General features: G+C 35.4%; 2 protein-coding genes across 4 annotated transcripts in view; one reads left to right on the top strand and one right to left on the bottom strand.

Moving 5' to 3' along the window:
• PLEKHA8 (pleckstrin homology domain containing A8) overlaps positions 1-2,562 on the bottom strand; it is a 69,846-nt gene extending 67,284 nt beyond the window's left edge. The window contains exon 1 of one of the 2 annotated variants that reach the window (XM_087917662.1): positions 2,367-2,562. In XM_087917662.1, the coding sequence (XP_087773788.1) occupies positions 2,367-2,406 (40 nt within the window). In that variant the 5' untranslated portion in view covers positions 2,407-2,562. The remainder of the gene's footprint in view (positions 1-2,366) is intronic. The other variant, XM_026708156.2, reaches the window with a different exon arrangement.
• Positions 2,563-2,933: 371 nt separating this feature from the next.
• Positions 2,934-13,542, top strand: FKBP14 (FKBP prolyl isomerase 14). 2 transcript variants are annotated; one of them, XM_087917663.1, is made up of 5 exons: positions 2,934-3,141; positions 3,511-3,637; positions 9,972-10,123; positions 12,064-12,191; positions 12,924-13,542. In XM_087917663.1, the coding sequence occupies exons 1-5, from the start codon at positions 3,126-3,128 to the stop codon at positions 13,080-13,082; spliced, it is 582 nt and encodes a 193-aa protein (XP_087773789.1). In that variant the 5' UTR covers positions 2,934-3,125; the 3' UTR covers positions 13,083-13,542. The 2 variants fall into 2 exon arrangements, with proteins under 2 accessions (XP_087773789.1, XP_026563942.1); XM_026708157.2 differs by lacking the exon at positions 2,934-3,141 and having other exon boundaries at positions 3,310-3,637.
• The last annotated feature ends 255 nt before the right edge of the window (positions 13,543-13,797 follow it).

Below are 13,797 nucleotides of genomic sequence, written 5' to 3'. Positions count from 1 at the left end.
GGAAAGTGAACCTTTGGCCCAGTCTGAGGTCCCAAGCACTGTGGAACAGCTTTTCATTGAGGCTCTCCCTGTACTTTGCTCCTTCAGTTTTCCTTCAACTGACCAGTCTCCCAGCCCACATGGCCGAAAAACACCTCCACAGCATGATGCTGCTGCCTCCATGCTTCACTGTTGGGATGATATTGGGCAGGTGATGAACGGTACCTGGTTTCCTCCAGACATAACATTTAGAATTGAGCCCAAAACATTTCATCAGACAAGAGTCTTTTGTTCCTTATAATCTGAGAGTCTTTCAGGTGCTTTTTTGCAAACTCCAAGTGGGCTTTCATGTGTTTTGCACTGAAGAGAGGTTTCTGTCCAGCCACTCAGCCATTATCTGATCTGCTACCCTCAGATCTGTGGAGGGTAGCAGTGATGGTTGTCCTTCTGGAACTCTGTCCCATCTCCACACAGTATCTCTGGAATTCTGTCAGAGTGACCATTGGTCTTGGTCACTTGGTCACTTCTCTTACTATGGCCTATCCCTCGATTACCCAGTTTGACCAGAAGACCAGCTCTTAGCAGAGTTCTGGTTGTGCCAAACTTTTTCCATTTGAGAATTATGGAGGCCACCATACTCTTAGGAACCTTCACAACACGGCAGAAATTTTATTGTAGCCTTCCCTAGACCTGTGCCTTGCCCTATTCCTGTGTCTGAGCTCTGCAGACAGTTTCTTTGACTTCATGGCTTTTGTTCTACTCCAGTATGAATTGTCAGCTGTGAGGCCTTCTATAAAGGGGTTGTATGTCTTTCCAAATCATGTGCAATAAATTTAATTTACCACAGGTGGACTCCAATTAAAGTGCAGAAACATGTCAGCAACTATCAAGAGAAATGAAAAGCACCTGAGCTACATTTCAAGTATTGTTGCAAAGGGTCTGAATATTTATGCCGATGTAATATTTCAGTTTTTTCTTTTTAATAAGTTTACAGATATTTCTAAAATTAAATACTTTCTGAATGCACGGTGTGTTCTTCTGTATTTGATTATTTAAATTTACTATTCTTATAATTCAATTTTTCTTAATCTAATCTTTGATCAAAATAAATGGATTTAACTGGATTTCAGAAAGCAATTGCTACAGGCATTCTGATTAGCAAGCAAATTAAATGTGGGCCAAATAGAACAAGTGGATATATAGCCTACTCAAAATAGTATTCACATTATGCATTAAGTTTCTAATGAAACTAGAGAGATTAAGCAGAGAGCCATGACGTTTAGTCCTCAGACCAAGATTCTGGCTGATTGTAATACAGGTAGTCCCTGATTTACAACCATTTGTTTAGAGACTAAAGTTACAGCAGCACTGAAAAAGTGACTTATGACCAGTTTTCACACTTATGATTGTTGCAGCATCTCTATGGTCACATGATCAAAATGCAGGCACCTAGAAACTGGTATGTAATTATGACAATTATGCTGTCCTGGGTCATGTGATCACTACTGGTAATCTTTTCAGTCAGTTTCCATGAAGCAAGTCAAAGCAGGAAGTCAGATGTGCTTAACTACAGTGCTTTGATTAATAACTAGCAAAAATGAGGCACAACCCACTTAACAGCCTTGTTTAGCAACATAAATTTTGAACTCAATTGATGTAGGTCCTGGACTACTTTATAAGAAAATCACAAAGAAATCTATTCAGAAATGAGCAATGAGGATGATCAGGAGATTAAAAGCTAGCCTCACATAATTTGTCTTATGAAAACAGCTTGAAAAAAATAACCTAGAGAAGACATGTGCATACTTTATAACTACCAGTATGTCCAATTTGTCTTTTTTTAAAAAGCAGGATAGAAAAAAAACTGTAAATGTTAGTCATTTGTAGTTCATTATACTGCGAGCACTATGTATCATTGGCTTCCAACCATTTAGACAGTTGATGGACTAGGCAGAAAAACTTTTTTCAGATGGTGCATAATCCCTTTTGCTTAAATCAAATGAGGTGCTGTGCCCCTTTTTTGTCCAATTCTTTCTCCCTTAGGGGCAGCATCTGCATAGTTTCCTACAAATCATCCTGTGCCTGAATTTAAAACTTTAGCAAGCGAGTTATTTTCCAGGACAGTACTGTCCTCCCAACCCAGGATCCCTTCAAGGAAAAGCAGCAGAGCCCAGACTCATACTCCCCCAGGCCTTTGTAAAGCTTAGGACCTCCCAACAACCAGCAGCACCTAAATTAGGCACCCAGAACAGTTTCCTTTTCTTCCTAGTTTTCAAAGTCATCACCTCGCTCTTCACCAGCTTCCAGCTTCACGTTCAGGATTTGGCGAGATGGCGCAACTTAAGCGGGTTAACAAAGAAAGACAAGGTAGGACCGGTAATACTCACCGCTTAGATAGTTGGTCCATTTGTATAGTACCCCCTCCATAATGACAAGGTCCCCCCATCCAGATCTGCTTGGGACAGGGGAAACCTTGCCCCTGGCCTTCCCCCGGGAAACTTTTATGCTCTCAGCCCCACAGCTGAAGCACGGACAGCCAAGGCCATCCTGAGGCTGGCAGAAGTCCGGCCCGCCCTCCTGCCTCCTTCCCCGCCCTATTTCCCCCCTCCCCACCCTACCAGCCAACTTGTTAGCCTTACGCTACTAGAGTAGAAATGCAGGTTTAATTACAGCTACGGGCTTTATCCACTCCGCAGATTTACGTAAATACGTTCCTGAATGCAAAGTTTACATGTGATTAGAAAAAGGGCGTGGCTAGAACACCAAGAGACCAGATGAGTTCTTGGGAACCAATGAGAACCCGGATCCATGCGTGGCGTCAGCTTATGATGGCATTCCGAAGCCGGCGGTATTGTGTTGAGAGATTCCAAAATGTATGCGCGGCGTTCTCTCGCTAGAATTTTTGGGAGACCAATCGCCACTCAGCGATGTGAGAGGTTTCTTCACGGTTCCCCCCCCCACCCTTGTAGATGAACGGGTCAGCTTCCCAATGAAGTGGCTGGAGAAAAATCCAGCCCTCGCGTTCAGCCAACCAGAAAAAGAAAGAGGAGAAGTGGCTATTAAATAGATACAAATGCTTGGAGGAGATTTGCCTGCTTTTTCTGCGGGTTTTAAGACCATGTTTGCCACGTCTGCGGATCTGGTGAATGAGAGTGAAAAGCGGTGAGATACAAAAGGAGGAAGCTCGGGCTCCGGGGTTAGCCTTTTCTATCTCTACCATTATTGCAACGGCCGATGTTTTAAAGTCCCATGAAGTGGAATTTCCTGAAGATACAATTTAAGTACACTAGCAAGTAAAGAAAGTATATTTTAGAGGTTTTTTTTTTAAATAAAGCGACTTTAGATCATTCCTTAGTAGTGTGAGGTTCTATTTGAGCAGTGTTGGATTTTTTTTAATGGCCAGGTGCATGTAAGGTCATGTCAGTTGCTTTTTCAGCCACTGAAAAACGCATCTTCAAGTAACCAGAATGGAAGGTACCTTTTGGATTCTTTTTGGGACAGTGGCTTTGGTGACTGGTGCTCTCATTCCAGAACCAGAAGTCAAAATCGAAGTTCTCCATAAACCTTTCATCTGCAAAAGGAAGACCAAGTTTGGAGACCTTATGTTGGTGCACTATGATGCATATCTAGAGAAAGATGGGTCACTTTTTCATTCCACGTAAGTATTTGTTCTCCAAATTCAGACACACTAACTGAACAAATCACATTGCGATGTATGAATGGGAACAGTATTTACCACAGTAGAAAATACTTCGGCTTTTCTCATTATATTTTGAAATATGGCCCTTAACTTACCACCAAGTCAACTGTAGTGCTGGACCAGAAAAAGTGGCACATCTTATGATGCAAAAATCAAAATATATGATGTAATCTTGATTGGAAATATTTGGTGGCCTTATTATAAGGGTATTGGGCTTTTAGGATATTGTGGATTTATTCTCAGTTGGGTCATAACTATTATTATTACGTACACTTTTTCTTCTGAATGGTGAGATTTTCCTTTGGATAAGAGCACTTTTAACTTTTATTTGTAAATACAGAAGTACAGCAAAGCACAGCAAACCATTCTTACAGCAAAATTCTGGTTAACTTCAGTAAGAACCCTCTTTCTTTTTGTACCATCATATTTTTATAAATATAAATGAGTATAATACAAACATTCTTAGTTTATGGATCATGACCTCTGGAAGTGTATAAGAAACAGAGTCATTTGTTTTAAAATTTACTTCAGGAATGATCTCATCTTGAATAATATTTGACTTACAAATCAGGTTTCTATCTGCTGCTTTTCCTTGGAAGAGGCACTAGAATTCCATGGACTACCAGGTATATTGTATTCTTTAGAAGTTTAAATTATCTACTACTAAATTCTTCTGTCTGTAACTTTTAACTGGGTGAAGCAGCAATTGGGTGCATCATAGGGCAACAATTTTTAATCAAGTATCTCAAAGTACCTTGGATGCATTATAAAAGTTATCCAAAAACTGAGATCAGTGACTCCTGTGGAATAAAAATTTGGGAGATTTGTGATTACTTCCACACTTCTGTGCTGTCATCCAGAGTTTCTGTAAACCAGTCCTATGCTAGCCCTCTATGGGTAGACCAGGCCCTCCTTTGATTTCTGGAAATCAAGTAGACTAACCCCATCCTAGTCCTCTGGAGGCTAGGTAGATTGGTTATATCATCAGTTGCTGAAAGACAGTTAGCTGCAGGAAGTTGGATGTGGCTCCCATTCCCACCGCTTTTTTTGCCCTTGGTCATTCTGTTTTGCTGTTAATGTAAATATTTTGTGAAACAATGACCCAATGGTTCATGGGTTGTCTAATTACATTATAAAACTTTATTCTGAAATGACTTTTTGCATGTGAATTAGATGTTTAAACATTAAATGTTAAACATCTTTACAATCTATCAATTGTAAATCAATTACATTTTTAATTTTCTATTATTAGAACATGATATATTTTGAAGATTTGGTGTTTACTACAAATGAAATTGACAAAAAGCATATTTGCATTTTGACATGTGTTAATTATGTGGCAAGCTGTTGCATCTATTTGCAATTTATTGACATTGACTCCAGTAATTGGGTTCAACTTCTGTCAAATATATTGCTTGTCTCTGCCATCTCTGCTAGTAGCATGCTTATAGTTTTTCGAATGTCTATATATTTTAGTGACATTCAGTTTTTTAATGCATTAATGTAAGAGATAGGTAACAGAAACACTAACTGGTAAGTATTACGTGTTACTAAGTGAAATAATGTATGAAATTTGTTCTGACACTCTGAATTCCCAGCAGTATATTTCCTTGGATATTACTGGACAAAAAGAATTCACAGAATGAATAAGAAGGCTGTAAGGATGCTATTGAGTTAGGTCTTTTTTTTTTTAAATGCTGCTATAAAGAAAAATTATGGATTAGAAAATAAATGAAAAAAGTCTGGTTATACAAGTTTGGATAAACCACATCACATTTTTACTTGTAGCAATCTATGCCCCAAATGATGACCAGGGGAAATTTTTTAAACACCTTCACCAAAAAATAGTAGGCTTTGAAAAAAGAAACATTTGCTTGATTGGCGATTTTAACTCCATTGCAGACTACCAGAAAGACCATAGTAATATGGGGAAAAACAAGAAGGGGAAAAGGGAACTTTCTGCGGCATGTAAGGAAATGTTGAAAGACCTAAATTTAAAAGATCTATGGAGGGAACGGAATCTTGAAGGAAAACAATTTACATACTATTCTAACCCACATAAGACTTGGACCAGAATAGATATGGCTTGGATGGATTTGGACTTGGCTAATGAAATAAAAGAAATCAAAATCCTACCGAATGAATGGGCTGACCATAACCCAATACAGCTAATTTGGAGAGATAGGAGACGAATAAAAAAAGATGGACACTAAACAACCAAATTGTAAACGAAGAAGAGTATATTAATAAACTGAAAGAGGAGCTAAACTATTTTCTAAAAGATAATAATAATGAAACAACTTCAAAACAGAACATTTGGGATACTATGAAAGCAATTATAAGAGGCACAACAATTTCCTATAATGCTATGAGAAACAAGAGAATTTATGCCCGACAAAACGTGTTACAACAACAAATCCAAGACTTAGAAATACAATTACAAAAACCCCTAAGATCCAAGGACTACAAAATCAGTTAATACTAGCCAAACATAAGTTGAATTTAATTGAACAAGATAAAATAGAAGTTAGCTTGAGAAGGTCCAAACAAAATTATTTTGAACACGCCAATAAACCAGGAAGATGGCTATCTTATAAACTTAAAAAGAAAAAGAAAAGAGATTGATACACCAATTAATAGACGAAAGGCATCCCACAACATGAGATTGAGAAGAAAAAGGATATTATATTAAACTATTTTCAAAGATTATATAAAAAAGAAATCAATGAGGATAAAATAAGAACTTATCTGGAGAATACGAATGATAAAACAATAGGGGAAGGAGACAAAGAATTACTAAATAAGGATATTACATGGTCTGAGTTAAAATCCGCAATGGAAAATCAATGTAATAATAAATCCCCTGGTCCAGATGGGATTCCAGTAGAATTGTATAAAGCCACAATAGATTTAGTAGGGCCTCTGATGCTGGAAGTGTTTAACGAAGTACTTTTGGCTGCCAAAATGCCAGACTCATGGAGGGGGGGCGTTGATTGCGTTAATTCCAAAGGAGGATGTAGATGCCAGATATATCAACAATTATAGACCAATCTCACTTTTAAACGCCGATTATAAATTATTTACCTCAATTATAGCGAATAGAGTAAAACAAGTTTTAAATTTATACATTCATGAAGACCAAAATGGTTTCCTTCCATTCCGCCAAATTAAAAACAATTTAAGAACCGTTATTGACGTCTTAGAATATTATGAAGCTCATCCAGAGAAACAATTTACACTCATGTTTTTAGATGCGGAGAAAGCATTCGATAACTTACATTGGCACTTTTTAATACAAAAATCTATAACATGAATCTGGGCACTAAATTCGAGAATATTATCACAACAATTTACAATACCCAACAAGCCAATATACTAATTAATGGTGAACAAACAGGCCCACTAAGCATTGAAAAGGGCGTTAGACAGGGTTGCCCTCTCTCACCCCTCTTATTTATATTTGCTTTAGAATCATTGTTAACGCGGATAAGACAAAACTCTGAAATCCAAGGAGTTAGGGTCAAAGCAGAGGAATATAAATTACAGGCGTTTGCAGACGATATGGTTTTCTTCCTAGAGGATCCCATGGAAAAAGGACATAATCTAATAAAAGAACTAGAACAATATGGCTCAGTAGCAGGATTAAAGATTAACAGAAATAAGACGAAATTACTGACTAAAAATCTAACAGAGAACCAGAGGAAAGAATTAGAAAAAACCATGGGGATACAGGCAACAAAAAGGTCAAATATTTAGGCATATGGTTAACACCACATAGTAAATCGCTCAAAGAGAATAATTATGATAAACTGTTACAGCAAATTAAGAAAGATCTAGAATCTTGGAATAAGTTGCAGCTTTCTCTACTGGGCAGGATTGCCACGATCAAAATGAATATCTTACCAAAACTCCTTTACTTATTCCAGACAATCCCAATAAAATTACCAAAAATTTTTTTGATGATATAAATAAGGTAACTCTTAAATTTATTTGGCAAGGAAAAAAGCTAGAATCAGTATTAAGGCCTTACAAGATGCAAAAAGTAGAGGTGGGCTAGCGCTTCCAAACTGGGAATTATATTATTGGGCAGCCAACTTATTATGGTTAAAAGACTGGGTCAATTTACGGAACAAAAGAACTCTAGTCTTGGAAGGGCACGACCTTCAGAGAGGATGGCACGCATTTCTATGGGATGTGGGGAAAACTAAACAGGCGTACTTTCATAGACATCTTATTAGAGATTCACTATTAACTAATTGGAAAAAAATATGTAAAAAACATTATTTAAAAATTCGATTTGGCTTTCAACAATGGAGGCAATGGTTCATCCCAACAATTTGGATATAACAAAAACGACTAAATATAAAGATTTATTAGACCCTTTAGGAAAATTGAGAACTCGACAGGACTTACAGGAACAGGGATTTAAAATTGATCAGTGGTTATATATACAAATCCATAGCAGATACAAACAAGATATCAAAGAGTTTGGAATCTATAGCAAATTACAACACTTAGATAAAATCTTAATAGGATCAAATAAAAAGAATATCTCCACATTTTATAAATATTTATTGGAGGTAGAATTAGAGCAAGAGATAGTGAAAGGGAACATGATAATGTGGAGTAGGAATATTGGAAGAAGCATTACATTAACAGAATGGGAAAAGATCTGGAATAGAATCATTAAGATTACAAAATCATGGCGTACAAAGAAAATATGTATAAAATGTTATATAGATGGCACTTACCCCCTTCGAGGTTAGCGAAAATGAACCCAAACTCTAGTCCAAAATGTTGGACATGTAAAAACATAGAGGGAACCTACTTTCATATGTGGTGGACCTGTAAAGAAGCCCAGAAATACTGGCAAAAATTAGAAAATGGCTGGAGGAAATAACCAAAGAACAAATCGAATACAAACCAGAGTTCTTCCTACTAGGGATCTCTGATAAACATTTTCCTAAAAAGACAAATATATAATAATTCATATCCTAACTGCGGCCAGATTAGCATTTGCCCAGTGCTGGAAATCATCCTATTTACCTACAGATCAAATGGTCATTCAGAAAATATGTGACTGTGCAGAAATGGACAATTTAACCATAGCTCTTAAAAATAAAGAGTCTTCAGCATTTGATAATAATTGGAATGCGTGGTATAATTGGTTATATCAGAGATAAACTGTTCAATGAATAATGGGTAATTTAAGCATAAATAGTGATAAGATGTGTATATTTAAAGTAAGGTAGGAGAATTGGATTTTGCAGACTGTCATAAAGGATATCTGTCTGTTTTTAACGTATTTTCTTTTTTCTTCCGTCTCTTGGTTTTTTTTCTTTCTTTTGTACTTCTTTTTCTCCTTTTTCGGTCGCAAGACCGAGCATTATTTTTTTTTCCTCCTCTTTCCCTTCTTTCTTTCTTCTTTTTCTCCCTCTGTTGCATATGTAATGTTGTTGTGTTTTTTTTAATTGTAAATTCAATAAAATTTATTTAAAAAAAAAATGAAAATAAATGAAAAATGAGAGTGGTAGTTTCAAGAATAAAAGCCAGATTTCAGAAGTTATAGTTTTCAGTGAGGATATCCAAATTCATTCCTTATTGGGGATTTGGATGGCATTTTTGTTAAATCTTCAATGAAATTCTTTATAAAGATTTTTCTATCATTGTTTCATTTGATATATGGAACAAATGCTAATTATTAAATTAAAAGCATTTTTGTGACATTCTCTCCTCCCAAGTTATCATACAAGGACATTGCAATATTGCAAAGTTCTAAAATTCCTGATGATACTTTTAAGCTAATGATGATCATGAAGACCTTAGATTTTAATTAGTGCAAACATAATCTACTTATTTTTGTTTGTATTGTGTTATTAATAGCTTCAGTTGCTAAACGAGGAGAAAAGATCTAAAAATCTGTCCCCTTTCCCCTCCAGTGTCTCTTATGTGTATGCTTTAAAATGGGCCTAGAAATTGCTGATTACAACTCCTGCAGCCACACCTAGCACAACCAAGAATGAGAATTGCTGTGAGTGTAGATAGTAAAAGCTGGAAGGCTTCACATTCCTCAGCTTCAGTTTTCAAAACTTGTCCTAGGAAATAACTCATGAGATTCTATAATTCTATTTGCCATGTGAATTATAGAAAGAATTAGAATAGGATGACTATTTGATTAGCCTGTCATTAGCCTTTATGAATGGGATACTGAAATACTAAATATTTGGTCTGATCCAGCAAGACAATTTGTTTTTCCACTGGGAGTCCTAAGTGAATGTTTTATTTGTTTCAGTCACAAGCATAATAATGGCCAACCGACATGGTTTACTCTTGGTATAAAGGAAGTTATCCAAGGCTGGGATAAAGGTTTGAAACAGATGTGTGTAGGTGAAAAACGCAAATTAACAATTCCTCCATCCCTAGCTTATGGAAAAGAAGGCAAAGGTAATACTTTCAGGTTCATTAAAATAATATAATTTATAATATAATTTTATTATAATAATAATAATAATATATATATGCTACCAATATTTATTTCTTTACCCAGGTTACATAATACAATTGCATGGAAAGCACAGCATCTTTCTGTATCTTTTAATACATACTTACTTAGTCTATGTTTATAGATTCAAAATATTTTGGGAAAACAACCATTTGAAACGTATCTCCAAATCAATCATGAGATGCTTTTAAAAAAGAAACAAACTTTGACATAGCCTCCATAGCCCAAAGTTTGAGTAATACTGAATATCTTGGGGAAATCTCAGACATTTGAGATAGAAGCGTTCTGTAAGAAAGTGGTGGTGGCAGTGGTGGGGAATCCAAATGCAAGACCAAAAAAATTCTTAATTGGCTACGGGAGACTTTTGGAAGCAGTTATTTCTGTCAAAGGAGATGCTATAAAGTACTGACCAATAGACCTTCCAAACCTTTACTTCTGCTAGTTAATGTTTTTTTTTTTTGAACCTGTAAATAATTCCATATAAAAAAACTATGCATTAAGAGTTATAGAGAGATACTGCATTTAACTTTGGATTATAAAAAAGTTGTATCAATTTCTATTCACTTATGAATTCAGTGAAACATTTGATCAGGGTTAATCGAGGTTATGGACTAATTTTTGCATACATATATGCTATTATATATTCAAAGATATTTCTTGGCTAATTTAAATTAGTTTGATATGTTTTTAACTTGATTATTTCCATTGAAATAAAGAGAGTTATTTTCTTATGTATGACTACACTGTTAGTTCATATGCAATGCATTATAACAAAACAACATTACACAGATACACAGACACTCTCGTTTCATCCTTTGGGTAGTAGGTGTCTTCCTCAATTTTTGGTTCTCCACAGAACCCCTGGGAGTTTGTGGGTTTTACTCAGTATCTTAGCTTTTCAAAACACTACCCTTCAAGACAGATTGTTCTGATGTTGGAATCTGTTGAAGCCACTCTCCCAACTTAAGAGTCACAGCCTCAAGTGCTTCTACCATTAGTGGCCTGTACTTTGGCCTTTACTTTCCATCTCCTCTCTTCCTCCTTCAGTCCTGGTATTTTTCCAGCTTCTCCACTACAGAAACAACTACAACAACATGTGCACCCATATATCTAACTGCTACAAGATCTCTTAGCATGCCTTGCTACTACTAATCATTCTGCCCCTTAATTTGTCACCATCAGTTTAAAACTTCTAAAGAAGAATCAGACTATATAGTATGTTACTATCAGGCTATTATAGAATGTTACAAGCAACAAAGTGGCTTTCTCCTTAACTTAGGCTTCATTCCCATAGGCTATAAATAAGAAGTGTGAAGTAATGTAGGGAAGAGAATATAAATTTGAACTGAAGTCAGTTCTGTGTCCCCACTTTTACTTTTCTTACACTTACCTTTTATAGGACAAACAGAAATACTACAAGTCTTTCTCCTCATATTAACCTTGGTGTATGTCTATACATTTTTCTGAGTATGGCCATTCTCAATGTTAGAAAAATTGACATTGCAGAAACAACACATAAAATAATTATCTTTATATAATCCAAATGGGGTGGAGCTACAAACAGAAAATGTGTACATTTGATGAACTGTAAACTATAGAAGACTAGATATCTTTCTGTACTTACCATAAGATAATATGATTTGTCCACCATTCTGGTGCCTTCAGGTGTGCTAAACAGTAAGAGCTGTAATTGTGATACGTTGAAAGGTTCAGTGAGACTAACTTCTAATTGAGTATGCATGGATTTGCATTCTAAATTAGACATTATGTAAATTTTCAATACTTTGGTTAACTTTAGGTAACAAAATAGGTGTTACGTTCTCAGTATTAGGCTTAATGTAATATCCATTTTATATATCTGTTGTTTATATTTCTTTAATAGGAAAAATCCCACCTGAAAGCACACTGATCTTCCACATTGACCTTTTAGAAATTAGAAATGGACCAAGATCTCATGAGTCCTTTCAAGAAATGGATCTTAATGATGATTGGAAGCTATCTGAGGAAGAGGTGAATTTGTTAATGTATTCTGCAGTGTATAGAAAAAGATAACTAAGCTATCATTTCTCTTGAAGTTTTATGAAAATATGGTGTCTATAAATAAATTTTTCATTCCAAGATGAGCTAGATTAGAATTGAACAATTACTCCTGCCTTCAGAATTCTGCTGCACAGTTATTCAACATATTATTTGAGGGACAGTTTAAATGAATCAAGAACTGGCTATGCAGTCACCGTTTCTGCTTTCCAAAAGTCCTTGAAGACATGTTATGCCAACTAGTTTGTGGTCCCAATTGGGATGTGGCAGTTTGGAAGTGGTTAGTGGAATAGATAATATCCCACCCCCAAAGTTTCTGTATGCATGTTGCCCTCTCACTTTCCATCCCAGTTTATTTTGTTTAATTGAATTTAAAATTTTTGATTCTTATTTATTGTTTTAATATTTATAGTACATTTTAACTGTAAGTTGCCCAGAGTTCCTTCTGGTAAGATGGGCAGCATAGAATTTAAATAAATAAATATATAGGCCTGGATTATATTTTATATATATGGATCTACTTTTATATCATGCTCATCCTACTCTTTTGGCCAGCTAACAAAGGGATAATATTTATGTGAAGCTACAAAATGTACTCTAAAAAGTCTCTCAATAACAGTTGCTTCTCTCTAGAAGTCTGTGCTTATCTGCTCTTAAATGCATATCTGTGATTTTGAATTTTGATCTTTTTTCTTTGTCTCAAAGGTAAAAATGTATTTGAAGATGGAATTTGAAAGACACGGTGCTCCAGTTAATGCAAGCCACCATGATACTTTGGTTAAAGACATATTTAATAAAGAAGATGAGGACAACGATGGCTTTATATCTGCAAGAGAATTTGTTTATAAGCATGATGAGCTATGAAACATACTGAAAAAGATGACTTGAACAAAACAATAGTTTGCAAAATGAATGGGTTTTTTTTAAGTTTTGGAGCTGTTACTCATCAGTGTGTGCATAAATTTTAAACTATTTTTCTACAAGACATACTTCTGATACCAAATGATACAGTTGTTTAAATGTAGGACTGAAACATTTTAAGGCTTTTATTTAGATTGAAGCATTTATTATGTGCTTAAGAACATGGAATTAAACCATTTCCAAAAACGAATATTACAGAAAATAGTTATTTGATTTGATGTATTTATTGAGAATACACCTGTTGTTCAAGTATTTCATTTCTGTGCTCTTAGAACTCTTAATATTTTAAATGATAGTTGTTGCAATGTTGCTAGTAGATCTCATTGTATAATTTATACAGGACCAAAGATGCTTTATCAGCCATTTTTTTTGTAAAAAAATAAAACATTGCTTTTTGCTGAAAGTGTCTCATATAAGTAACTTAAAACTGTATGGTAGTTTTTATTAAAGAAACCACCACCTTCTTTTCCCCAATTCAACAGAATGAAAGCGATTAAGGTTGGTTCTTGGGTCCTAGTGCTCTGCCCAAAATTTACTTAAAACCCAGTAGATCTCAAAATTGTAGCTTAGCAAGATTTTTTTCTCTTCTATATAAATTAAGTACAGTACATATAGTTCTTTTGAATTATAGGGTTAGGGTTAGGGCAGTGGAGGCTAA

The sequence above is a fragment of the Pseudonaja textilis genome, chromosome Z (genome assembly GCF_049901715.1).
Source record: "Pseudonaja textilis isolate UNSWEBS1 chromosome Z, rPseTex1.2, whole genome shotgun sequence".
NCBI lineage: Eukaryota > Metazoa > Chordata > Lepidosauria > Squamata > Elapidae > Pseudonaja > Pseudonaja textilis.
Note: the sequence above shows the minus strand (reverse complement) of the source record. Positions and strands in the feature narration are given on the sequence as shown.